Source organism: Saimiri boliviensis, chromosome 5 (genome assembly GCF_048565385.1).
Source record: "Saimiri boliviensis isolate mSaiBol1 chromosome 5, mSaiBol1.pri, whole genome shotgun sequence".
NCBI lineage: Eukaryota > Metazoa > Chordata > Mammalia > Primates > Cebidae > Saimiri > Saimiri boliviensis.
In genome coordinates this window covers 108,069,033-108,093,568 of record NC_133453.1, presented here as the reverse complement: position 1 = coordinate 108,093,568, position 24,536 = coordinate 108,069,033, and the positions used below count along the sequence as shown (strand labels likewise).

Below are 24,536 nucleotides of genomic sequence, written 5' to 3'. Positions count from 1 at the left end.
CACCCTGGGTCTGGGGTCCTTGGTGTGGCTGCGGCCCTCAACCTGCCCACAGCCTGTGTGGTTCCAACCACAGGGCGGGTGGAGCTGGTTCCATCTCAGGTTCTGGGCCCACGGAACCTCTGCCCCTCCACGCTGGGCCTCCCTTCCCGAGGGCCGGGCCTTGCTCTGCAGGCAGTGGGCCCGAACCAGCCAGGCACTCCGGTGCCCCACCCGCATACCTTGACTCCCTGCAGAAGGGCACCACTCCCAAGCAGAGGCTGCTCTGAGCCTCGGGCATGTCACACGACATGGCGCTTTTCCCCTTTTCTGGCCTGGCTCCCCATTACCCTGCCTTAGGGCCAGCCTGGGCCTGGGCAGAGCAAGGACTCGAAATGGCTAAGGCCTTGAGGCCTGGAATGAAGCATGACTGCCACTCCCTAAAGACATGGGTAAAGCTAGTCTGAGGGGTAACTGTGGCGGCTTCCACCACTGGCTGGGCACACTGGGATGGCTCCAGATTTCCCAGAAACCACCACCACTCCTCACACCCCAGGAGGGGAGGGGACCTCCAAAACTGAGGACAAGCAGCAGCAGACCATGGCCCTGAGGAGCGCTTCCCAGGGCCACAGCCTCGGGGCACGTTTAGCAAGACCAGGGGGCTGGTGTGGACGGCATTCAGGCCCGGGGAGCCTGGGGCTGGAGGAGGAACATGCTCCCAGACTCCTTGGGGCCCACGGCGATAGAGGGCAAAGAGAGGCCGTCAGGTGGCCTCAGGTCATCAGTAAAGTGAGGTGAGTTACATTTATACTGAGCATCTGTCTTGGGGGTTCTCTGGGGGCTGAGGAAGGTGGGATTAAACACCAGCTTGGGAGGCCAGTGCTATGTGAGCAGGGGCTCCTGTGGCCAGCCTCTACGAGTGGAATGGCCATGCTGAGCCAGGCAGAAGCCGACCTGCAGAAGCCCATGTAGAAGTCCTGCTGAACATCCCAGGGCAATGGTTTGGCCACAGGTTGGGGGGGTCCATGCTGAAACCACACCGATGGCACCATTTCTGGGCCTGAAAGCCGGTGGGCTTGGCTCTGTGCCTCCTTGAGGACAGGGTTCTGCCCTCTCCTCTCTGCACCTGCCCTGCTGGCCCAGACCCTCTGCTGGACACCTGCCCCAAACTCCACAACACTGTCCTTCGCATCTCAGCTTCTGGGCCCATGGAACCTGAGCCTGGACTTGACAGCCCCCTCACACGGCTCTTCTGTCATACACCCCCCTGCACCAGCCTTGGCACTGTGCTCTGGACAGCCTGCGCCAGGCCAGTGACAACTCACTGACTACTGAATCACAGGGGGCACATAGTGGGGTGGGCTGTGATCAAAAGCCCCGGGGCCTGCCCGTGAAGCGTCGCAGCCCCCGAGGGAGGGGAGGGCTCTCCCCAGCTAGGGCTTGGGTCCTCCTTTGTTCTCCAGTCTGTCTACTCCTGGGTGGGAGAAACCTGCCACCTTTAAAAACTTGCTCACCCTGGGGCAGCCTGTCAGAGTCAAGAAGCGCTGGCTGTCCTCAAGATGACATCAGTTTCCATAGGTTGGTGGCCCAGACAAGAAGGAGATGCTGTCACACTCCCACCTGGGAGCTGTGGCCCCTCTGAGGACAAGGCTCTGGGTCCTGGAGAGCTGGGAGAAGAGGGCGGGCTACTGGGCAGTAGATAGACTCCACCACGAAGGAGGGAGGCTTGGGGGCACGTGCGCGCGCGCGTGTGTGTGCGTGCATGTGTGTGTGTGGAGGGACAGACAAAAGAGGTCTTTGGACCACCCTCCCACACCCAGGCTCTGGGATTCCCTGGCTGTGGCCCACAAGCTACAGAAGTGTCAGCCTGAGTGTGCAGGCCCTAGAGCCTCCTGCTTCCTGAAACTCCTTCCTTCAGGCACGTTTATGCTGATTCTCCATGGACACAGCCCTGGCCTCCCCAGGCAGGGTCCAAGAGGAACAAGGAAAATAAGACGCAGTTGCCAGGATATCCAAGGCTCAGTGGGCCCCACTACCCACTCCAACCCATCTCCCCGTCTTGGTTTTCCCTTGTGGCAAAGCAGGCATGTGGGAGTCTGAAGTCAGAAGAATCTGGATGTGCCCAGCTGAGTGACCACGTGCAGCTCCAGTGCCCTCTGAGCCCTGGGTCCCTCTGCTGCAGGACAGCTGCTGCTGTGAATGCCGTAAGATGCTGCTGGCTGATGGCACAGGCAGCATCCTTGCTGCCTCCTCTGTGCTGGCCACACCCACACTGGCTCACTTGGTTCTCTCCTCACTCCAGGGCAACAGGTACCATTCGTCTCTCCACTTCAGGTCAGGGGGTACCATTACTCTCCATTTATAGTTGAGGAGTCAGGCACAGTGAGGTCAAGGCCCTTGCTCAGGGCTACACAGCCAGGCAGCTGCCTGGGTGTCCCTACCCTTGACTGCAAGGCTTGTGGCTAGGTTCCCAGGACATGCTGGGAGCTGAGACGCTCTCCTGGAACTAACACAAATCTTTCCCAAACTCTTCCAGAAAACTGAAGCGAAAAGAATACTTCCTAACTCATTCTATAAGGCCAGAATTATCCTGATAACAAAGTCAGACAAAGATACTACAAGAAAATTACACACTGATGTCCCTTATAAATACTGATGAAAATATCCTCAGCAAAATACTTGCAAATTGAATTGAACAGCATATTAAAATGATTATGTATCATGACCAAGTGAGATGTATCCCTAGAATTCAAGGATGGTTCAACATATGAAAATCAATGTAGTATGCCACATTTAACAAATGAAGGGAAAAAAAACTGATGCAGAAAAATCATGTGACAAAATTCAGTACACCTGCGTAATAAAAACTTTCAACAAACTAGAACAAGAAGGAAACTATCTCAATGTAATAAAGGCCATTGCTATGGAATGAATGTGTGTGTTCCACAAAAACTCCTGTTGAAGCCCTCATCTCCAAAATGATGCCATTTGGAGGTGGGGACTCTGGGTGGTAATTAGGTCATCAGGGTGGAGCCATAATGAATGGGACTGGTACCCTCATAAGAAAAAACACGAGAGATGACTTTCTGTCTCTTGGCCATGGGAAATATACAGGATACAAGCCAGGAAACCAGCCCTCACCAGTTCTAAATCTGCTGGCCCTTTCATCTTGGACTTGGGTCTCAAGAACTGTGAGAAATAAATGCTTGCTGCTTGAGCCACCCAGGCTATAGTATTTGTTATAGAGGCCAAGCTGAGACAGCCAGGTATGAAAAACTCATCGTTAACGTAATATTCAATGGTGAAACACTGAAAGCTGTCCTCTACGTTGGGAAGAAGGCAAAGATGCCTACTTTTGCCACAGCTATTCATCAGAGTACTGGAAGTTCCAGCCTGAGCAATTAGGTAAGAAGAATGACTAAAAGGTATTCAGATTGAAAAGAAGAAAGGAAAGTTATCTCTCTTCACAGACGACATCATCTTATATGTAGATAACCCTAAAGAATTCACACACAAAAAAACCCATCAGAGCTTATAAACCAATAATAATAATAATGTTGTAGCAAAGAAAACAAAAATTAAAAGAAGTCAGTTGTATTTCTATTCACTAGCAATGAACAATACAAGAAGGAAATTAACAAAACAATGTTTTTGATGGCATCAAAAAGTGTAAAGTATTCAGGAGGAGACTTAACCAATGAAGTGAAATACTCGTATACTAAAAACTACAAAACACTCATGAAAGAAATTAAAGACAACACCAATAAATGGAAAATCATTCCATGTTCATGAACTGAAAGACCTACTAATTGTTAAGATAAAAATATTGCTTACGTAATCTGCAGATTTAATGAAATTGCTATCATAACCCCAATAGCATTTGCTGCATAAATAGAATAACTTATCCTAAAATTCATATGAAATTTCAAGGGATCTTGACTAGACAAGGTACTTGACAAAAAAGAGTGGCTCATGCCTGTAATCCCAGCACTTTGGGAGGCCAAGGTGTGAGGACTGCTTGAGCCCAGGAGTTCGAGACCAGCCTTGCCAACAGTGAGACCTTGTTTCTACAAAAAATTAAAGAATTAGACAGGCATGGTGGAGTGCCTGTAGTCCCAGCTACTGTGGTGGCTGAAGTGAGAGGACTGCTTGAGCCTGGGAGGTCAAGGCTGCAGTGAGCCACATTCACTTCACTGCACTCCAGCTGGGATGACAAAGTGAGACCCTGTTTCAAAAACAAACAAATACACACACACACACACACACACACACACACACACACTCCAAAACAACGACAACCACACACACACACACACACACAAACCCAAAATCAATACAAAACAAAGTAGGACTGCCATTTCCTGATTTTAAAACTTAACTACAAAGCTACAGTAGTCAAGTCAGTCAGTGTGGTACTGTCATAAAGACAGACATCCAGACCAATGGAATACAACAAGGAGCCCAGAAATCATTTTTGCATATGGCCAAATGGCGCCAAGACCATTAAATGGGGGAAACACAGTCTTTTCAACAAACGGTGCTGGGGAAACTGGATTTCCACATGTAAAAGAATGAAATCGGACCATAACTTAACATTATACACAGAAATTAACTCCAAATACATCAATGACTAATGGTAAGTCCTAAAACTGTAAACTCTAAGAACACAGGAGAAAAGCTTTATGATACTGGACTTGGCAATGATTTCTTGGATATGACAGCAAAACACAAGCAACAACAACAAAAACCAGATAAACTGGGCTTCATCAAGATAAAAAACGTTTGTGCATCAAAGGATAGTACCAACAGAATGAAAAGGTAACCCACAGAATGGAAGAAGATATCCGTAAATCATATATCTGATAAGAGATTAATATCCAGAATATATAAAGAACTCCTATAACTTCACAACCCAATTAAAAAATGTGCAGCAGACATCTGAGTAGACACTTCCCCAAAGAAGATAAACCCATGGCTGACAAGCACATGAAAGATGTTCAGCACTGCTGGGCATTAGGGAAATGCAAATCAGATTCCACTTCACATCCATCAGAGTGGCTATTACCAAAACACAGGAAAAACTGCTAGCGAGGAAGGCAGTACTTCCCTGGGCACTGCCACCCCAGGGACATGAGTGGAGCTGGCCCAGGCCTAACCTGCCCCTCACCCCCTCCCTCCTGCACAAGTGTGTGGGGTACTCCTTGACTCTCTTGGACTGAGAGGACCAAAGGCCAAGGGCACCAGAATCGGCCTTAGAAGCGGCAGAAACACACCTGGACATGGCCCAGCCCAGGACCCAGTTTCTGTTCTGTGGAGGCACAGAGTAGGCTCCCCAAGTGCCTGCCTCCTCCCATGCCGCAGGGAGCACACAGCCCCTCCCTGCTCTGCACCACGCCTCCTGGACGCGCCCCAACAGCATGGGAGGTGGTGCTCTACTCTCCTGTCCTTCAAAGGAGCAAACCGAGGCTGCAGCTGCACCCTCGGCCACAGGCCACCAGCAGGAGTGAGCCCTCCACCCCAACCAGCCCCTCTGTGCACTCTTAGTAAACTACAAGAGGTTGACACAACAAAGATTGTAAATTATGCTCCTGAAGCTCTGCTGGCCTGTCTCAGAGGGCAGAGTGAGTGGATGGCAGGCCATGCCCTGTCTTCCAGACCCCTATCCTGGGCACTGGACACCCCAGGCCCAGCAGGGAAGAGCAGGGCTTGGGCTAGCTATGCCTCTGTCTTTGAAGGCCATGTATGATCTGTGCCAGGCCCCTGGCAAAGAGCTGAGGCACAGAGGGTAATCACAGTGGGCCGGGCCTGCCTGGAGGGACCGCAGCTGGAGGGGAAACAGAGGCACATAAGGCCAGGAGATGAGACTCATAACCCCTTACCCATCCCGGCCCTGCTAAAAGCCCATCTGCCAGGCGGAGAAAACATGGCCTGTGGTGGCACAAACAGCAGCGCCAGCAAGGCAGGGTGGCTCTGGGTGGGCAGAGGGCTATAGCCCACCTTGGCCAGGGTCTTGTCAGCCCCTTCCCATAAGCACTCAGGTTATCTTGCAAAGCCCAGGCTGGGGCAGAATGGGGGAGAGTCAGACCTGGGCCTGGGTAACGCCCTGCCTATACTGCTGAATTCAGCAAACCAAGGACCAAGGCTCCTGCTGTAAAACTGGGGGCTTCTCCAGGTCCCAAGTAGACTTCATGCCCCTACAGCCAGAACTACAAGCCCATCTCCAGCCCACAGCATAGCTGAGCGCACAGCTGGCATGGACGAGGCAGTCAGTCCCAAACCCTGCCCTGCAAAGAGGGCCTGCGGCCCCAGACACAGCCACCGTCCTTACCTGGACCCTGGAGGGATGGGACACTGGGGAAGTGGGAGGGACCACCTACCCTCTCCCAAACCAACCCCACCTTGGGCCATGCTGGTGACCGGGTATGGCTTCCATGGTACGCCTGTTCCCAGCCCTGCACCTGGCCATGCGGAGGGGGCCGTGTGTTGGCAGGGATGTCTCTGGGTTCTTGGCCCCTGAAGCTGAGCAGCTCGTCACTCCCCCAGCAAGGAAGGGAGGGACAGCTGGGACCCACATAGGACTGTTTGTCTAGCGTCTGTTGGTAATTCATCTCTTCGGCTGAGGTTGAAACAACTGAGGGCAGGGTGGGCAGGCCACCCTGAGTGACAGGTGGAGGATAGGGAAGCCTGGGACTAGGCCCAGCTCCTGCAAGGCACCATCACCCGGCCATACCCAGTTGCCCCCCCAGTCATGCCATGAGCCCTGCAAAGCAGAGGTGCCTAGCGAAGACCCTCCTCCCAGCTGCTTGGGACGTGTCTCACTCTCCAGAGCAGCCAGTCTCACACCCTGTGCGAGCCTCAGGGCCAGTATCTTTCTCAAGGGAGAGCCATCACTGTGTGCTGGGTGTGGTGAGGGCAGGTGAAATGGGTAGATGCCTAAGAAATGAGTGCCTCTTGTCACTGACATTAGCTGGAGAAGGCAAAAGAAAGGAGCAGGAGCCCCAGGCCACAATGTCTGAGGTATCTGGGCTTTTGGGTGCTTGGACACACCCCGAGTCCGCTGAATGGTCTGTGGAGCCCAGCCTTCCCTGCCTTTGTGTGGGGCAGGGTCCCCAGGGGCTGCATGGCTTCTGTACCCCTCTGTGTTGGGCAGAGCTTCCCAGGAGCCGTGTGGTACCAGCCACCCCTCTGTGTGAGGCAGGAGTCCCCGGGGGCTGTGTGGCTCCAGGCTATCCTTTCCCGTGTCTGCGATGACAGCAGTTCTTTGGGAATGAATCTCCTCTAATATCCTAGGACCATTCAAAAGACTTCTGAGAGCTCAGGATGGAAGAGCAGTCCAGCCTCAGAGTGGAAAGTTGCTCAGCTCTTAAAGAGACCAGTGGGAAGGAATTTCAAACATGAGGAAACACCCCCAGGTACCAACCACTTGTAAGGAAAAAAGGAATTCTTGTTCCAGAACGTGTCTGAGTCACCAATGGCACCAAAGCATGAGCTACTGCCGGGGGTGCATGTGAGTGTGAGGATGTGGGTACTTTGTCAGCCCCTGGCCAGCCCTGGGAGGCCCCCAGCCTCTCACTCTCAGGGGCACATGTGCTGGTTTAAAGCCTGCAGCTGACACTGTCTGCTGGACCCAGCCCCCACCCGGTCCCCCAAACTCATGGACATGAGGCAGCATGTGTCCCTGGGCCCCATTGGCTCACACAGGCATCAGGGCTGCAGGCAGTCAAGGACACCACGCTGGCCTGTCTTCCTGTTGGGAACAGCTCAGGGGCTCCAGCTTGGCCTGAGGGGAGGGAAGGCAGCAGACTGGGCTCTCCATGCTGCCCGCCAGCTCCTCTCCCTGGATGAAGCCACGCCCCAATCAGAAGACATTCCCACCAGGGCCCTGAAGCCAGTCCCATCCCTTAGGACACCCTGAGGCAGTGGGTGTCACAGCTCACAGTGGGACCGCAAAGTGGAGACTGTGTATGGGGACTTCCAGCCAGGTGCTGTGCTCCAAGCTAGCGAGGCTGCTTCAGGGGATCTGGGAGGTTTAGCTGGGAAGGACACCTGGTCTCAGGCCCCATGACTCTGGGGGACCCTCAGGTCACAGATGCTGACCTGGAGGCCAAGAATGCCTCTGGCAGCACACATGGGTCAGGTTGAGCTGGGCCTGTGTAGCCAAGGCTAGGGGCCTGTGTGTGTCTGATGTTTACTGGTGTCTGTGCATGTGTTCACGTGTGGGAGTGTGTGTGTGGGGCTCTCTCACTGAGCCTCCAGCTGAGGACACTCCCATCGGATCCACCTGCTCCCGGCCCCAGCTCTGTGACCATCTGCAGCCCCTCTTAGTGTAGGGCTAGTGGCTTCCCAAGGGTGGACCCAGTCCTCTCCTCGGGTGCCGGAATGGCTCTGCACACAGGTGCTGGTGATGGAGTGGCTCCCTCCTGCTACTCCTGTGCCCAGTGGCTGGCTCCCACCCTCACCCCGTCAAGCTGCACTGGGATGCTCCCCACCAAACCCCTGCCACTGCTGGGCTTCAAGGCATTTCCTGATTCAGGCCCAGCCATGCTGTGTGCCCACGGCTAGGTTTCCCATTGCAATCACTCTGTGGTGGGGCCTCTCCCACATCGGCCCCCACTTGAGTCCACCCTCCCGAGGTCTCTTTTGAGAAGCCAGCCAGGTCCCTGGCTCCATACAGGCCCGCTCCAGCCTCTTCTCCCCCGATCGCCTGCCCTTGCCCAGGTGGGCCTTGCCCACGGCATCTTCTGCCTGCAACGCCCTCCCATCCTCACCCCTCCCAATGTGTCCCTTCAAAGTGCCAACTACGTTTCTCTACTCCCCCTCAGTCTATACCCGAGGAGCCAGGCCCACACAGGTCCGACCAGCCGCTCATTCCTGGGAGGAAGTGCCAGCCTTTCACAGGGCCTGGGCCTGCCCCACCCCTGATGCTGAAGGGCGAGGCACACGGCCAGGACACCTCCACTCTCCATGCTCTCTGAAAGGACACCCCAAGATGCCAATGAAACATGTAGTCCAAGAGGTGCTTTGCAGCGTCACAGAGGACAGCAAAGGCAGGACCAGGAAGGCGACTGAAGTGCCCAGGGACACGGGGCCATGTGGAGGAGCTGACCCTGACCCTAACAGAGCACACCCCCCACGGCACTGGCTTGAGGGCTGGGGACAGCCCTATGTAATGCCTCTGTACTCGGGAACCAGTTCTATGATCAGCATGCATTACTGCTATAGTAAGAAGAAAACCGAACAGAAGTATCTGAAAAGCAGTTTTCAGGTCTAATGCTAAATCACGCATGACCGTGAGCTTAAAGTCAACCTGTACAGGCACCTGTGTGGGCCCAGATGCTCCTGCACACAGGGTGGGGACATGGCTGGCCAGCATCCTTCTGCTTCATGACACCTTTCTGCCTGCTAAAGGGGGAATCTGGTAGATGCCTGGAAATGAACGGCTGAGGCTCCCTTGAGAGAATGCTGCTGCCTTCTCCAACGTGAGCAGGGACCTTCCAATCTACTGTGCCACTCCACCACCAGCACCTGTGTGTAGAGCCATTCCTGGAAGAACAGGAAGGTGGAGGAAGGGCAAATCTCTCTCTTCGGGAGCTGGGCCACCCATCTTCTGCCCTTGGACATCGAACTCCAGGTTCTCAGGCCTTTGGGCTCTGGGACCTAACACCAGGAGCCCCCAGGTTCTCGGGCCTCTGGCCTTGGACTAACCTCCTCACTGACTTCTCCGCTTCTCCAGCGTGCGGATGAGATGGCAAGATCTTGAGTCATCTTAGTTTCCATAACTGCATGAGCCAATTCCCCTAATAAATGCTCTCTCGCCTGTCTCTATATACCTTTTAAGTCCTGTCTCTCTGGAGATCCCTAACATAGCCCCCACCACCCCAACCCCAGGGGATGCTGCTAGCCACACTCTCCTCTTAAAGTGTGCCTGAGCCTTTAGAAATTGGGTCTCCCCATGGTGGGGGGGGGTGCTCCCCAGGCTTGGAGATGGTGTGTGGTACAGGCCTGGTGAGAGGAGGGCCTCTAGCCCCTCAAGACGAGGACCACAGCCTGGGCGCTAAGTTGTCTTTGGCTAAGGGGTAGGAGATGGAAACAAGTGCCTGTCACAGACTGCAAAGCCCTGGCATCCCTTGGAGGCTGCCTTGCTACCAGACATCTGCACAGGACTCCAGACGGGTCCCTGGGCTGGCTGGTTGCAAATTCTGGCCCTGCTCATCTGGCTGGTGACCTCTGCCCGTGGGTCCCCTCAAGAGACCACAGCACTGCAGCAAGGCACTGCAGGCAGATGCTGGCCTGAACCCCTCTACCACTGGGAAGACATGGAGGTGCCCATGTACCAGAGGAGAGTGACAGGGACACTGTGTCCTAGCAGAGCAGTTGCAGCGAGTGTCACACGGCAGTGGAGCCTTCTGGATAGTGGGAGCACTCAGCGTCTCACGACACTCAGGTGTGGCTACCTTCCTCTCCTGCAGCTGGGCTGGGCTGCTCTGGGGAGGGCGGGTGACTGAGCACACACACACACTTGCAGGCCGTCATCCCCTGGCTCTGTGGCAACCCATGACACTTGGTCCCTAAGGCCTTCCTGGTGGCCCAGGGCAGCACCTGCAGCCTGTATGGAACGCACAGAGTCAGTGTCGGGCAGGAGGGGGCTCCCTGCTATGAGGGCTTCCTGAACTCTCCATTCTGGGCTTCTTCAGCCTTTGCTGACCTGGCCTGACCCACTGCCTGCCTGGGTCCCCAGCTGACCCACTTGCTTAAGGATGGGGGTTTGCTCTGTCCAGGAACAGCCCACACCAATCCCACTACCTGCCTGTTACCCACGTGGCTGAAACCTGACCTCCCTCTACTTAATAAGAACGACGTTCTCTGCTGAGCAAGTTGCCAGCCCAGCTTCCAGGGAGGCAGAGGAACAAACCCCTCCTTACCAGGCCCGACTTCCCGACGCGCCTGCTTGGATGGTTTTAAAGCCTGACTTGGGAGGCCTGAACTTTTGCAGGGTTCAGGAGGTGGGCCGACAAGCAGCCTTCTGTCCGGACTTGCGTGAGCAAAACCAACTGCTCAGACCTGCTCGCCTTCCTGCCTGCCAGGAGGGAACGGAGGCAGGAGAGGAGGGGCTGAGCCCCTTCAACTGGGAGCCGTGGGGGCTGCGGCAGGCTGGGCAGGAAGGAAGGACCCTGGCTGGAACCACGTGCTCTCACTCTGGGGCCCACCTTCTCCCCGGCTTAATACCTGGGTAGGGCCTCTCCTTACAGGTGGCATCATAACCCTCTCAACTTCCCCGGGAGACTCTGCCTGCCCTTGATCCTCTCAAGGGAGCTGACGTATCACACCTGGTGACAACTGCTTCCGGCAAGTGGCCACTCATCCGGCTGGACCTTGAGGAGGGTGGGCCGGTGGTCCCTCAAGACCAGCCCAGGGTCCCCGCACCATCCTGGGCTCCCTGGCAAGCCCACCCTCTCACAGAGCAGCTGCGATACCCTCCCACAGGCAGGCACTGTGGTAGGCATGAGCCCCACGCCTGGCCGATGGCTGCTCCCCACTCTGGGGAGTGACCTGCCTGTGCCTTGTCACTGGGGAGGGGCTTGGGGAAAATCCCGGAGGCACAGGCCTGTGTGTGAATCCCAGCTCTGCCACCAGTGACCTTGGGTGATGGGTGATTTAGGCTCTTTGAGTCTCAGTTTACTCATCTGCAAAACGTGGCCCCTGCCAGTGAGGCCTGAGTGAGGATGGCCTGGCCTGGAGTGGTGGCAGTCACTCACAGCCCCTCTCAGCTCCCAGACTGCACCCTCATAACAGGAATGCCCGCCTTCGTGCCTCTGCTCCTGGGCAGTGCCACCGCGCTGGTGTCACCCCACAGCACAGTGCCTTCCCTCCATCCACTGTAGTCGGGCTGGAGGATGTGGCCGTGCCACTGCAAAGCTTTCCCTGCCAGGGAATGTGGACCAGGATTCCAGGGAGCATGCAGCTGCACACTCCGCAGCCTGGAACCCTGCTCCAGGAGGACGCCCCACCTCACCCAGGCCACCATGACGCAAACACAAAACCTCAGTGCTTACAGATCCTGATCTCCCAAGGTCACCAATGCTCTGGAGAGGTAAATATTTACACAGGCGCCTCTAAAGCTCATAACTCAGAGGGGAGATGCTCCCCCTGCAGCCTAGGCGCTGCAAACACATGCCCACATGCGTTCCTGCAAGGCCTGCAGCACAAAGTGCTAACTCTCAGGTGGATGGTGATGTGTGGGCCCTTCTGTCCTAAGCCAGCAGGGGGACGGCAGCAGGGGTGCTGCGAGTATGGGGCTGGGGCACATTCCAAGGCTGGGATGATGGGGGGGCCACCACCCCCATGCTCCTCTCCTAGCGGGTGCGAGAAGCTTCATCCACGGAGCAGTGCCCCACAGGGGCAGCCCTGGGTGCACCCGCAGCAGACAGTGCTCAACGTGGCTGGGGACAGAGGATGAGGCCAGGCACCAGGCTAGAGGCACAGACAGCAGTGTCGTTGCTGTCATGAGGAGAGGCTGAGGCACAGGGTGTGGACATCTACCTCCGTGGCTGGGCTCGGAGGTGACACAGGCAGGCTTCACTCTGGGAAAGGCCCACCCAGATTTTCTCTGGGAGTGGGGGAGCCCTGTGACTTCAGAGCCGTGGGTTCCAGGCTCTGGTTTAGCTGCAGGATCCTTTCCTTCCCACCCTATCTCAAAGGGACCCCAATACATGGGGCCAGTGGCTGTGAGGGACCCTGGCACAGGAGGAACTGCCTGCTTGTCTAGCCTTCCTGGGCTCCGTGCTGTGCAGCTGCCACCATGGGCACTGCTGAGGACCTCAGGGAAGGCCGTGGGGGGTGCGTGCTGCAGGGAGGATGCTGGTCAGCTGTCACCTGCCCACCACTTACACGAACAGGTCCCTGGCTGAGCTCCCTTCACCAGCAGGGTCCCATAGCGTTCAGAGGTCAGCAGGTGGACCACTTCTTGGCATGTGCCTCGGCTAGAGGATGAGATGTGCCTGGGCCAGCCTGCCCCTATCTGGTGCAGGCACCGGGATACCACAGGCTCAAACCCATACATGATAAAACCATGAACGGGAGGAGACGCAGGGAGGACGCTACCCGTGGAACCTGGCACCAGGACCCATAAAGAACACTAACAAACCAATATGCAAAGCACAAACAACGCTCGAGGGGAAATCAGGCCAAAGACACGAACAGGTCAGTGGAGGGGACCTCAGCGGCCAATAAACACATGGTAAGATGCCCATCTCTCCGCCACGGGGAAATGCACTCAGAGCACAGAGGTCCCATTTCCCAGCTCCTAGCCTGGCAGAAATGAGCCAAGTGTGCCCAGCCAAACAATGGGGAACCACAGGCACAGCAAGGTGGTGAGGAGAACCCCCGACACTCTCCTAGGGACACATAAGGACCATGAGCAAGCACTGTGGCTGCACCTGGACTGTGACGGCCCCGCAGCTGTGTTGGAACAAAGCAGGGATCCGTCTAGGCTGCCTTGATGTTAAGTCCAGCAGTCAATGAATTAAACATGCATGTCAGGGGGCAACAGGGATAAATCTCTACACAAGGCTGAGTGAAGACGGCAAGTTGCAGAAGGTTAAGTAGAGTTTGATAAGGGTTCTGGAAAGTTAATAACATCAAAACAGCACCGTGTATCATTTAAGGAATAGACACATCTACAGTGAAAGCATAAACACAAGGGCGGAGAACATGGGCGACGCGGGACAGTGGTGACGAGCGAGGCTGCGGAAAAGCAGGGGTGGGGTGCGTGGGGTCTTCACCTGTAAACTGCACCCAGCTCTGAGCCTGCAGTGGGAACAGAGGTGAAGCTCCACAAGGCTTCCCAGTTACACCCCACAGCAGCTGGTGGGGTCCAGGGAAGGGAAGAACCACTGCATCTGAGGAACAAGGCCCGGGACCTCAGCCAGGTGGGCCTCTGCCCAAGGCCAGCATCATGCGGCATCCACCCTTTCCTCCTCTAGACCCTGATGTCCTCTTGGTCAGATGGCTGGGGGTGGAGTCAGGGGCTGGGGGTGGAGTCAGATGACTGGGGGTGCAGTTAGGCTGCCACCAACAGGGTCTCTCGACCTTGGCACCAGGACAGATGTGCAGTGTCTACATCCTGGCTGCTGGCCAGGGACGGCCAGAGCTTTCTGGAGATCCTGGTAGACACCCTTTTGTCAAGTGGGCACAGTCAGGAAGGCACTGGGTGTTCCCAAAGCCATAGCCCAAGATAAGCAGGAGACCCCCACGGTTAAAGCACAGCATGTTCCAGGTCATCACCTTGGAAGGCCAGTGATGACGCCTGGTGATGTCCCAGATAACAGGACCCAACCTGCACAGACTTCGGCTGCTTTGAGAGAAGCTGCCTGCAAACCAACCAGTTCACGGAGTGAGAACAAGAGCTGACTTCCTAGCTGGCTCTGGAGGTCTCTTCCCTGTCTCCAGGACAGATGGGCCAGATTTCAGCCTCTGTGAACAGAGCCCACAGTGCAACTGTGGGTGCAATTCAAGTGACTACCTCCCGGATAGGCACTAATGGTATGCCCACTTTACAGATGGGGAACCTGAGACACAGAAGCTTGTGAGATGCAAAGCCAGGATGTGGCCCAGCTGGTCTGGCTGCAAAGCCTGGGGCTCCTCTTTTGCTCTGCTGCCTCCCCAGCATGGTCCCGGGGTTCCCCAGCCCCAAGGTGGGTCCTGGCCAGCCTCTCTTGCCCTCCTTGTTGCTGGATTACCCACAGAACCTTCTGTCCCTGTTTGCTGTGGAGGGTGAAGGTTGGTGTGGAATTCACAGAGTGGACTCCTTGCTGGGCTCTCATCTGTCACTCCATGAGGTGGAAATGGGGCCAGATCTAGAAAGCAAACTGGGCTGGCCCCAGAGCTTAGCCATTCCCATGATACAGCTTCTGAGCAGTGGCATGGCTGACCAGTGGCCAGCCCCTCCTAGGGACAGCTGGGATCCTGACCAGCGGGGGCGGTCACCCACGGCCACTGACCTCTGTGGCCTTTAAGGCTTCGTAAACAATTAACTCCAGAGTTTCAATCTCTCCAGTTTGTATTTTTCCAGACAATTAGTGATTTGCTCTGATGGCCCGCCTGTTGGGCCTTTTAACATTCTCCGTGTAAACAACCCTAAGCAGCTGTGCTGGACACGTGTGGCCTTCAAAGACAGGCCAGGTGCAGGCCGTCGGGAGCCGCCTCCCGCTGATGCCCTGGCCCCCAGGCCAGCCTCACTGCAGCACGTGGAGAGCTGCTGACAGCTCTGTCTCCAGATGAGGAAGTGGCCCTACACCAGACTGCAGAATGCTAAGGGGTTATGAGTGGCCATGCGGTCACAGGGGTCACAATTAATACACTGGTTCCTCTACAGAACAAAATGGCAGACTGACACACCCTTTTAGAGATGGGAAGACTGAGGCTCAGGCGGGTATCTACCTGGGCCCATGAGACCCACTGGCCCCAGCCACAAGGTAGGAGAGGCTGTCCAGGGCACTCCTCTCTTCCTTGGACCTCCAGCAGAGCTTTCCAGAAAAAGCCCACCCAATGCACAGCCCAGGGCCTGAGCAGGCAGCTGAGGCCCTCCAGGTTCCCTGCCCTCCACTGCAGCCTCAGTGCCCGGTCTGCAGAGAGGACCCAAGAGCTCCCGAGGCAGCCTTGTGGAATTTGAAGCGTGTCACCCCCACCAGCATCCCCCAGGGAGGTGGGCCTCAGCCCCAGAGCACACGCCGAGTCGTGAGTCAAGGAATCAAGGACCAACAACGGGTGGGTGTGGGGCCCCAAAGGTCCTGTGCCCGGGAGGGAGCTCAGGGCAGAGGCATCGCGGCAGAAGGCCACAGGCTGGCAGGGACGGGTGTGAATCCCTAGCGCAGCTCCCAGCACCCACAGAGCTGGCTCAGGAGCAGCTGGTGGCATGGAGGGGAGAGCTGTCCTGGATGGTTTTCACTCTATGGTCAAGGAAACAGCCCCAGCTTCACACCATAGCTGGGGCAGCATGCGTGTGGTCTCTGGTGGCTGGACAGCCTCCCTCTGCCCATCTGCTGACCCTAAATGTCCTCTGACAGCATCTACCCTGGGTTGATGGTCTGGGATCAGCACTTTAACGCTCCTGTGTGGGCGCGTACATGACAATGCCCCACTAGGAAAGGGGCACTTTCAGGAAAGGAACGAACAGGCCACGAGTCCCACAGTCAGAAAGCAACAGGCCTGCAGGCAGGGGCCCCGCTCCACTCACGCCGCCCATCTCCACTGCCCTCTTGCTGTGACTGGCTGGGTCTCAGATGATGTGTCTGAAACCCAACTGTGCTTTCGGAGTGCTGCTTCCATTCTACACCCATGCATCCTGCAAAACCCTGTGTGTGGGAGGCTTCTCCACCCCCTCAGGGTACTGCAGGCCATACCTCTTGCTGTCACCAGCTCGCTGTCATTTGGCTGGAACAAACTCATCCCCTAGGGCTAGGACTAATTTTTCAGCATAACAGACCCCACCCAAACCTAAAACAGATAGCAAATCTTCATAGAGAGAGCCAACGGAATTTCTGAAAAGACAAGAACAAGAGTCTTAAGAGATGAAAACCTTTTTGTAAGCAAAATGTCACCTCACCTTTAAGTGCTGCTGTGGAGTGGGCCTCAAAAAGAGGAGAGCAGGTGCCAGTGAGTGTCCAGGTGGCTGCAGAGAAGTGCCTGAAAAGCAGCTGGCAGGGGATGGCCCGAGCCTGCCTCCCGCCCGAATCACACAGCCTTCCAGCAGGGCTCCCGTGACTGGCCCTCACATGCTACCACCACTCTGTAACTGCTCCCCCGAGCTCGGCTTCTCATGCTCTTCCCACCTCAAACCCAGAAGACCCACCACACGCCACCATCAAGCGGGGGTTGAGCCCAGTCCTGCTGCCTCCCTGCTGCTTGAGGTCTGACCCAGAAACACCCCACAGTATTTCATAGAGGGGAAATCCAGTCTCACAAAATGCCATGTGGGTTGGTGACAGCACCCAGAGAGGAAGCTGAGGGGTTAGAAACATTCCCGGGTTTCCCACCTCCTTCCCACTGGGCCTCCAGGCTGACAGAGGGACTGACACGTTCTCTGTTTTCTCTGGGCCCTGCCTTCCTTGTGTGGAAAATGAGGCCCATCTTCATACACTTGTCTTGTGGGATTGTTGGGTCCAGAGGCAGAGCAAGGACACAGGAGCAGAAGGATGGCCTAAACCCACCTGTACCCACACACGCTCACAGCACTGCCTCCCACGCGCTGATCCTCCCTGGGCCGGGCTAGTGGTGGCATCGGCAGTGCAGGACCAGGGCAGCACCTGAGAACAACCCATCTTATGGGGAGGTGGCAGAAGGGGCTGGCCACACTGCCCCAGGAGCCAAGCACCACCATGGGCAGTCTCTGCTGCCAGGGGGCTGACCCTCAGGCAGCCTCGCTTCCTTTGCAGAGCCCAGAGCCCAGTGTGACGCCTGTCCTGCAGCTCTGGGTGAAGGCTGCCAGATGTCTTCCAGTAAAGGCAACCGCACAGGTCTACATGTGAAACTGCCCGTGTCTGCCCAGCTCGCAGAAGACCTAGTGTTCTGCATCCGGCTGAGCTGGGCCAGCGGTGATTGTTTCTCCCCTGTGGACAGTCTTACACGCCCGTGCAGGGTCGGGTGAGCAGAGGGCTGGGTGCAGCACACAGTCTTCAGGACACACTGACAGCTGTTCACATGCTAGCTCCTGGCCCTCCAGGCTGACAGAGGGACTGACATGTTCTCTGTTTTCTCTGGGCCCTGCCTTCCTTGTGTGGAAAATGAGGCCCATCTTCATACACTTGTCTTATGGGATTGTTGGGTCCAAACAAGATGACCCATTCCAAGTGCCTGCTAAGTGCTCAGGGGACAAGAGCCACCCCCCTGTCTCCCTGCATGCCCCCATGGCCTGTCGAGCCTCTTCCTTGTAGAGGGGAAATTCAGTCCTGCAAAATGCCACATGGGATGGTGATGGCACCCCGAGTACACTCCAGGCCCCTGGGAGCTGCACTCTTCTCTCGGCAGGGGTGAAATGCAGCCACCTGTGAGCAGGTAGGGGCATGTGGGTGACTGGGCATGGCTGCTCCCAAGCACCCTACACAGATGGGCCACCCTGAGGGCACTTACTGGGCAAGGCTTGGCAATAAAAACCGTAAGACTGGCACTTTTTGGTGATTTAAGAAAATAAATTTAAAAAAAAATTCACAATAGGCCAGCACAGTGGCTCATGCCTGTAATCCCAGCATTCTGGCAGGCGGAGGTGAGCGGATCACCTGAGGTCCAGAGTTCAAGACCAGCCTGGTCAATATGGTGAAACCCTGTCTCTACTAAAAATAGAAAAAAATTAGCCAGGTGTGGTGGCAGGAGCCTATAATCCCAGCTAATTGGTAGGCTGAGGCAGGAGAAGTGTTTGAACCCAGGAGGGAGAGGTTGCAGAAACCTGAGATCACACCATTGCACTCCAGACTATGGACAGAGTGAGACTCCATCTCAAAAAAAATAAAAAAAATTTTTTTTTTTCACATAATATTCAGTACCAACGAGCGTGCCACTGAGACGGGCACTCACAGCACAGTTGGGAACATACCAGGAGTGGGTGCTCTGAAAAGGAAGGTAACATTTGTACCAAGAGCAGTAAAACATTCAGACTATTCAACTCAGAAATTTCACTCCTAGGAATCTCCAAAGGAAATCGGAGCTATGCAGAATATTTACACAAAAGGACGCGTCCTGCAGTAGTCCCCACAGAGCCCAGAACGGGCAACCTGCACGCTCAGCCACCGCCAGCCAGTGGCGCACACGGAGCGGAGCAGCTGCAGCCACTCAAATATTAAGTTTTAATGACAACAGACAACATTTACGGTGTAATTTATATGATGGCTTCAATTATAGCGGAAAAACTACGCATGGGGAATGGATGATTTTCCTTTTCTCCCTCTGCCTCATGCTTTCCTCCCACTCATCTACCAAACAATCAGTATCACCACAACAAAGGGGGTTGTGAAAGAAGCCTCCCAGTCCCAAAAGATGACAAAACCATGCCCCTGCTCCTCCTCCCTCCTGGGCCCTTGGGGACACCAGACCCAAGGTGGCCACTCCCCTGCATGGCAGCCAGAACTCCTACTAAGAAAAAAACCTGGATTCCCTGGTCCTGGGGCCCAGGTGGGCACTGCACTCTCTGGAATCGGATTCTCTGATCCAGGACAGGAGTCCCCAGGGCTCCCTATGGCCCAGGTTTTACGTGTGAAGTGCCTAGGGCAGGAAGCGCTGGTGTGGAGGCCACCGGAGCAGCATGGCAGAAAAGACCTCCCAAGCCAGAGGACCATCTAAAACGATCCTGTCGCCAAACATTCGGAAGTTTGCCTTACCATGTGTCTGCTTAAAATGAAGGGTTTTTAAAAAATCTGTTTTTAGTAAAAATCTAATTAGGAACATCTTGACCGCGGATTCCCTTCTCATCTCAACCAAAGGCCTCTCTAGGCAATGCAGGTGACAGTGACAGCCCCTGCCCGGTCCCCAGGTCCTGTTCATTGGCCCCAGTCACATGCTCTGGGTAACACCTGTCCCCATCACAAGGGTTTGTCCCTTGATCTCAAATAAGAAAGGGATTATGAAGCTAAGGTGGAAACTGTCGTGTGCCACAGAAACAAAGGCTCTCATCTAAGGCCGCCCCGACCTGGTCCACCCCACCAAGGAGCCCCCCCCAGGTTCTCGGGAAACAGCATGGCACTCAAGACTGACTGTGAACCTGAGTCACAGGGAAAGGGTGGGACAGAGTCCAAGAATAAAACATTCTCATAGTGCCAGCATGAGGGCAGTGCCCACTTGGCATTAAACCACAGCAGTGCCAATGCACTCTGCAAGGTGCCAGGGTGGCAGACGGGAGAGCAGTTGAGGCATCGGAGACAACAGGGGAGCCAAGGAACAGAAAGCCAAGGGACTTCCTGGAGGAGGAGGCATCTGAGCACAGACTGAAGGGAGGGGAGGAGCAGGCAGAACAGTGGGGGTAGGAGAGTAGCTGTGCCAGGTGGAGGGCACACAGGCCCAGCACCAGGAATTCCTGGAACCTAACAAGGCTTTAGGATCACGGAGGGTGGGGAAGGGCACAGGTCAAAGACGAGGCTGTAGGTACCAAGAGGGCATACCATCAACCTGCGGGTCCTGCTGCTATCCTCCTGCAAGGAAGCACTGTCTGTCACAGAGGCTGCGAACCCACTGAGGGCTCCAGAGAGGCCCTGCTGCAGGATGTGAGCTGGGCCTGGGACCCCAGTCGAGGTGGCCCAGATACCACACTTGGGCTCCAGATGCCCTCTGTGGCCCCAAATGAAGCCTACATGAATTCAGGGACATTTCCAGGGTGGCCCGGGCAAGACCCTGACGGTGCCTCCTCTGCGTTGCCTTCAGGTGGACGGGAAGAGGAAGGAGGGAGGTTCTGGCTCTGGAGCACCATCGGGACCCTCTGAGTGACAGCAGCAGAGTGTGAGGTGCTGAGACCTTCTAACCCAGTGGTCCCCAGAATGGCTGGCCATTTGGCTGCTGCTTGGGGATGGCCACGGCTCTCCAAGACCAGCCAGCGAACGTCCTTCCAGGGCAGTCTTACAAGCACTCTGGCTGATGTCAGCAGGTGAAGCAGCCCCCACGGTGAACACAGGACCAAAGAGGGATCTGCCAGCACTCTGCTCACACACCTGTTCCTCTCTACCAAGGCAGCCAAGCACCAACAGCTGCTAGAAGTTCCAAACCATATTCCAGGAAGATGTCAAAAACCTGTCCACCTCCACGCGTCACCGTAGTGTACACCTAGCTCAGAGCAGCCCAGGCGGACGCTGTGCAATGGGGAGGCTGGCAGCTGGGATGGGCCCCGCCTCGCACCCCAGGTCCACCTTGCCTACGCGCCCTCACAAACCGCATCAGGGGCTGGGAGAGGCTTGGTGGAGAGGTTCCGGGAGCCAGCCTTGGGCAGGGAGGCCGGCAGAGACAGGAGGAAAAGAGGGTCTCAGTTCCCAGAGAACAAGGAGAGGGCAGTGCAGAGACAGAGTGAAGACATCACGGGAAGGCCAGGGTGACACCTGAGTCTCCTGACACCAAGCCCACTCAACACCGGGCACCCCAGCAGGGGATGGGCACTGCCCCTGACAAAGAGTTGCTGGGTCCCTGGGCAGATGGAGGAATGCATCCCAACTGTCACAGCACAGCAGCTTAGCCCAGCCCCAGCCTGGGCCAGAGGACTCAGGTGGTGGGACAGCCTCGGCAAGGGGACCTCAGTGCAGCTCAGTCCAGCAAGCACAAAGCCAAGAATATCTTGGCCTCCAGAGGAAGCTCATTAAAAAAACAATCTACCTAGTGTCTGTAACATAAATGCAGGGAGTGGAGGCGGAGAAGAGGGACTGGGAGGGCGGGGCGCTGTCACCTGCCTGGTGGCACAACCCACTTGCAAAGTGGGCGGCAGAGGGGGTCTCCTGAGGGCCCTGGAAGCCCCTCCCCACCGGCTGCATGCTGCTGAGCTGGCAGTTTCCAGGCTGGCGGCCCACCTCGGGGAGAGGCATCTGCGTTTTCCATTTCTGCTCCACACATGCTCTCTGGGCAGGGGGAGCCGGGCCTCTCTGGTACAGCACCTGGGGCCCATTGGCCTTATGTGGTCCTCCTACTCTCGTGGACAAACTCTGGAGAAAGGAGGCCAGGCCCTTCACCCATGGGACCCCCAGGGACGCAGGGCTGCAGGAAGAGCATCCTGGTTGTAATCTGGGGCTGAGGTGGCCTCTGCTGAGTAGGCTTACTTCAAAGGCTCCAGCTTCTTGGCAGCCTGAAGCTTCCACGCACTCCATTCCTCTTAAGCTCCCGAGCTGTTAAGTCCCTCTGGCTAAGGGGGCGGCCCTCTGGCTAAGGGGGCGGCCCCCACCCTCTCACCCACAACAGGCAGGGAGGCGCCTGTTGGGATTGGTCGCTCACCAGCTCTGGGAGCCTACTGCTCTGGCTGGCAGAAGGGCCAGTGGGGGCATGGCTGCAGTCCCAGGCCAAGCTCAGTCTAGCACAGAGCGGCTGGACCAAGTTTAGGGGGCTCTGCAGCAGGAATATGCATCTGTGCAGAGCAGACCAAGGGCTGGGCCGGAAGCAATCCTTCAGGGACCCTAGACAGGAAGCTCTGTGACTGCCAAGTGTAAGGGGCCCAGAACATCACCTCCTAAGCTGGGAGCTGCTGTGTGTGTGATGCTCCTCCAACTCTAGGACCCCAATTTCCTGACAGTCTGAGAGAGACCACAGAGCAACGATTGAGAGCTGTTCAGGGCAGCAGTCACTCAGACTCTGCTCAGCTCCAGGCTGGCCAGACCTTTGAGACTCCCCAAGCACACCTGAAAGCCTGCAGCCGCCCAGCCTCCTACCCCCAGCCAGTCTGCAAACTCAGTCCCAAGGCAAATTTGGAAGAGAAACAAAAGGCAGGCAGGAAGCCCTGCTACTTGGCCCTTCTCAGCCCAGACTTCAGGGAGGAAGGCCGCGCAGGGCATCCCTGTAGGACTGATGAGCACCAACAAGAACAGGAGGAAAATAACTCCAACTTTAACTGCTGGAAACCCAGCAGCACCCCAGGTGCCCCCACACACTGCTTCCCAGGAGAGCTGCCCTGGCACCCTCCCATGCCCTGCTTCCTTACTGCTGCTCAGCTCTGTGCTCGCCAACTCCCGCAGACATGGAGCTGTGGGATCCCAGGGAAGGGGTCTGCAGCACAGGTTCCCTGGACCCGCTCAGCTACCCCCAACCTGGGTGGTGGCTTCCTGGGGAAGGTGGCTCCTACCGTTGGCTTTTGTTCCTCTCTCCAGGCAAGCCTGTGCTGGAAGAATTCGGCGGGCAGGCCCGCTGAAAGGACAGGCGGCATTGCCTCCTCCCCGCCCCCAGCCCCAGGTCAACAGGGCCTTTGTTCTACCTGCACACACCGGCAGGAAGGCGGGGAGAGCCAGCCCCCTTCCCTGGCAGCTCCCCCACCCTCTGAAAGCAGGCACCCTAGGCACAGGGGCGGCCCCTCACTACTCTCACTTCTACTTTGGGGACCACAGCACCGGAGGGGCACGGGGAAGCCAACACTCCAGGTGGGCCACGCACACCCCCGGAAGCCCTCGTCCCCAGGGCCGGCGGGTCAGACCTCCTGGCGTACAGCAGGTGAGGTGGCCCGAGGGCAGCGAGTGGCAACCCTGGAGAATACCCGGGTGGCTGCGCAGCCAAGCCGGCAATGGGACAGCACGAGGCAAGAAGAGGGTGAGAGCGAGGTCAGAAAGCTCCGTGAGAGCCGGCCAGAGCAGAGGAGCTGGGAGCCTCCAGCGCCCGGCAGGTCGGGAAGGGTGGTGGAGAGTGGGGGCCCCAAGAGGGCCGGAAAGGGGGCTGGGGAAGGCAGGAGAGGGGGATGGGGAGGGCAGGCCGACCCAGCACAGCCCGACGGGCACAGGGCCCGGCCTTGAGGGCGCAGCCGCGCGATGATCCCGCCGCCCCGGCGCTCACCTGGGAGTGCGCAGCGCGGCGGGGTCGCGGCGGTCCAGCACGCCGGGCACGCAGTTGGTGAGCTCGGTCCAGTCGGCGTGCAGCCCGCAGCTCCAGCCGGTGGAGAAGCGGGAGAAGAGCCAGGTCTCGCGGCGGTTGGGCCGGTAGCAGGTGCACTTCTTCTGGCCGGGCCGGCAGTCGCAGGGCACCTCGAGGCGGACGTTCTGCACGAGGTGGCGGCCGAAGGTGGTGCCGCCCGTCTTCTGGATGTGCAGGAAGACGATCACGTCGTCGCCCTTCATGTCGAAGCGCAGCGAGCGCTCCAGCTCGCGCACCGGGAAGTAGTACTTCTTCTCGTAGTGGGGGTCGGGCGTGGGAAACAGGTCCAGGTCGTCGGGCGGCGCGCGGCCGCCGGGCGCGCCCAGGCTCAGCCCCGGGCCCGCGTACTGGTACAGGATGAGCATGAAGCACACCGAGCCCGCCACCACCAGCACGAACTTGCTGGCGCGCTCAACCATGGTCCTGCCGCCGGCGCGCCGCCGCCGCATGTGTCACCATCGCCGGGGCCCGGGCGCGGGGCGCGGGGCGCGGGGCCTGGGAGGGCGGGGGGCGCGGGCGCTGCTGCCTCCGCCGCCGCCCGCGCTCCGGCCCAGCCCGGCTACTCGGCGCCCAGGCCGCCCGCAGCGGCGCGGGCCCCGACCCTCCACGGCGCCATGGCTGCTCCCCGCCCGGCCCCGGCTCCCGGGCCCGACGCCCGGCTCGGCTCCGCTCGGCCCCACTCCCGGCCCCGGCCCCGGCCCCCGCCCGCACCGCGCGCCCGGCGCCCCCTGCACCGGCCCGCTCCGCTCCGCTCCGCGCCGAGAACGCTCTGCGCCGCCCCGCGCGCCGCCGCGTCTCCGCAGTCCGCCGCCGCCCCGCCCCGGCCCGCCCCCGGCCCGCCCCCTGGCGTCTCTTGCCGTCGCCGCCCGCGCCGATCCTCGGCCCCGCCCCCGGAGTGCCTGGGGCCGCCGCGGCTGCGAGGCGCCGGGACCTGGGTCTGCGGGCCGTGGAGAGGCCGCTGGCGGGCGGGCAGCCGGGGACTGGGAACAGATTCC

General features: G+C 57.5%; 1 protein-coding gene across 1 annotated transcript in view; it reads right to left on the bottom strand.

Annotated features, from left to right (window-relative positions):
• Positions 1 to 24,313, bottom strand: part of HS6ST1 (heparan sulfate 6-O-sulfotransferase 1) — a 50,196-nt gene extending 25,883 nt beyond the window's left edge. Inside the window, exon 1 of the mRNA XM_010342239.3 lies at positions 23,464 to 24,313. Within this exon, the coding sequence (XP_010340541.2) occupies positions 23,464 to 23,990 (527 nt within the window). The 5' untranslated portion in view covers positions 23,991 to 24,313. The remainder of the gene's footprint in view (positions 1 to 23,463) is intronic.
• Between the last annotated feature and the right edge of the window lie 223 nt (positions 24,314 to 24,536).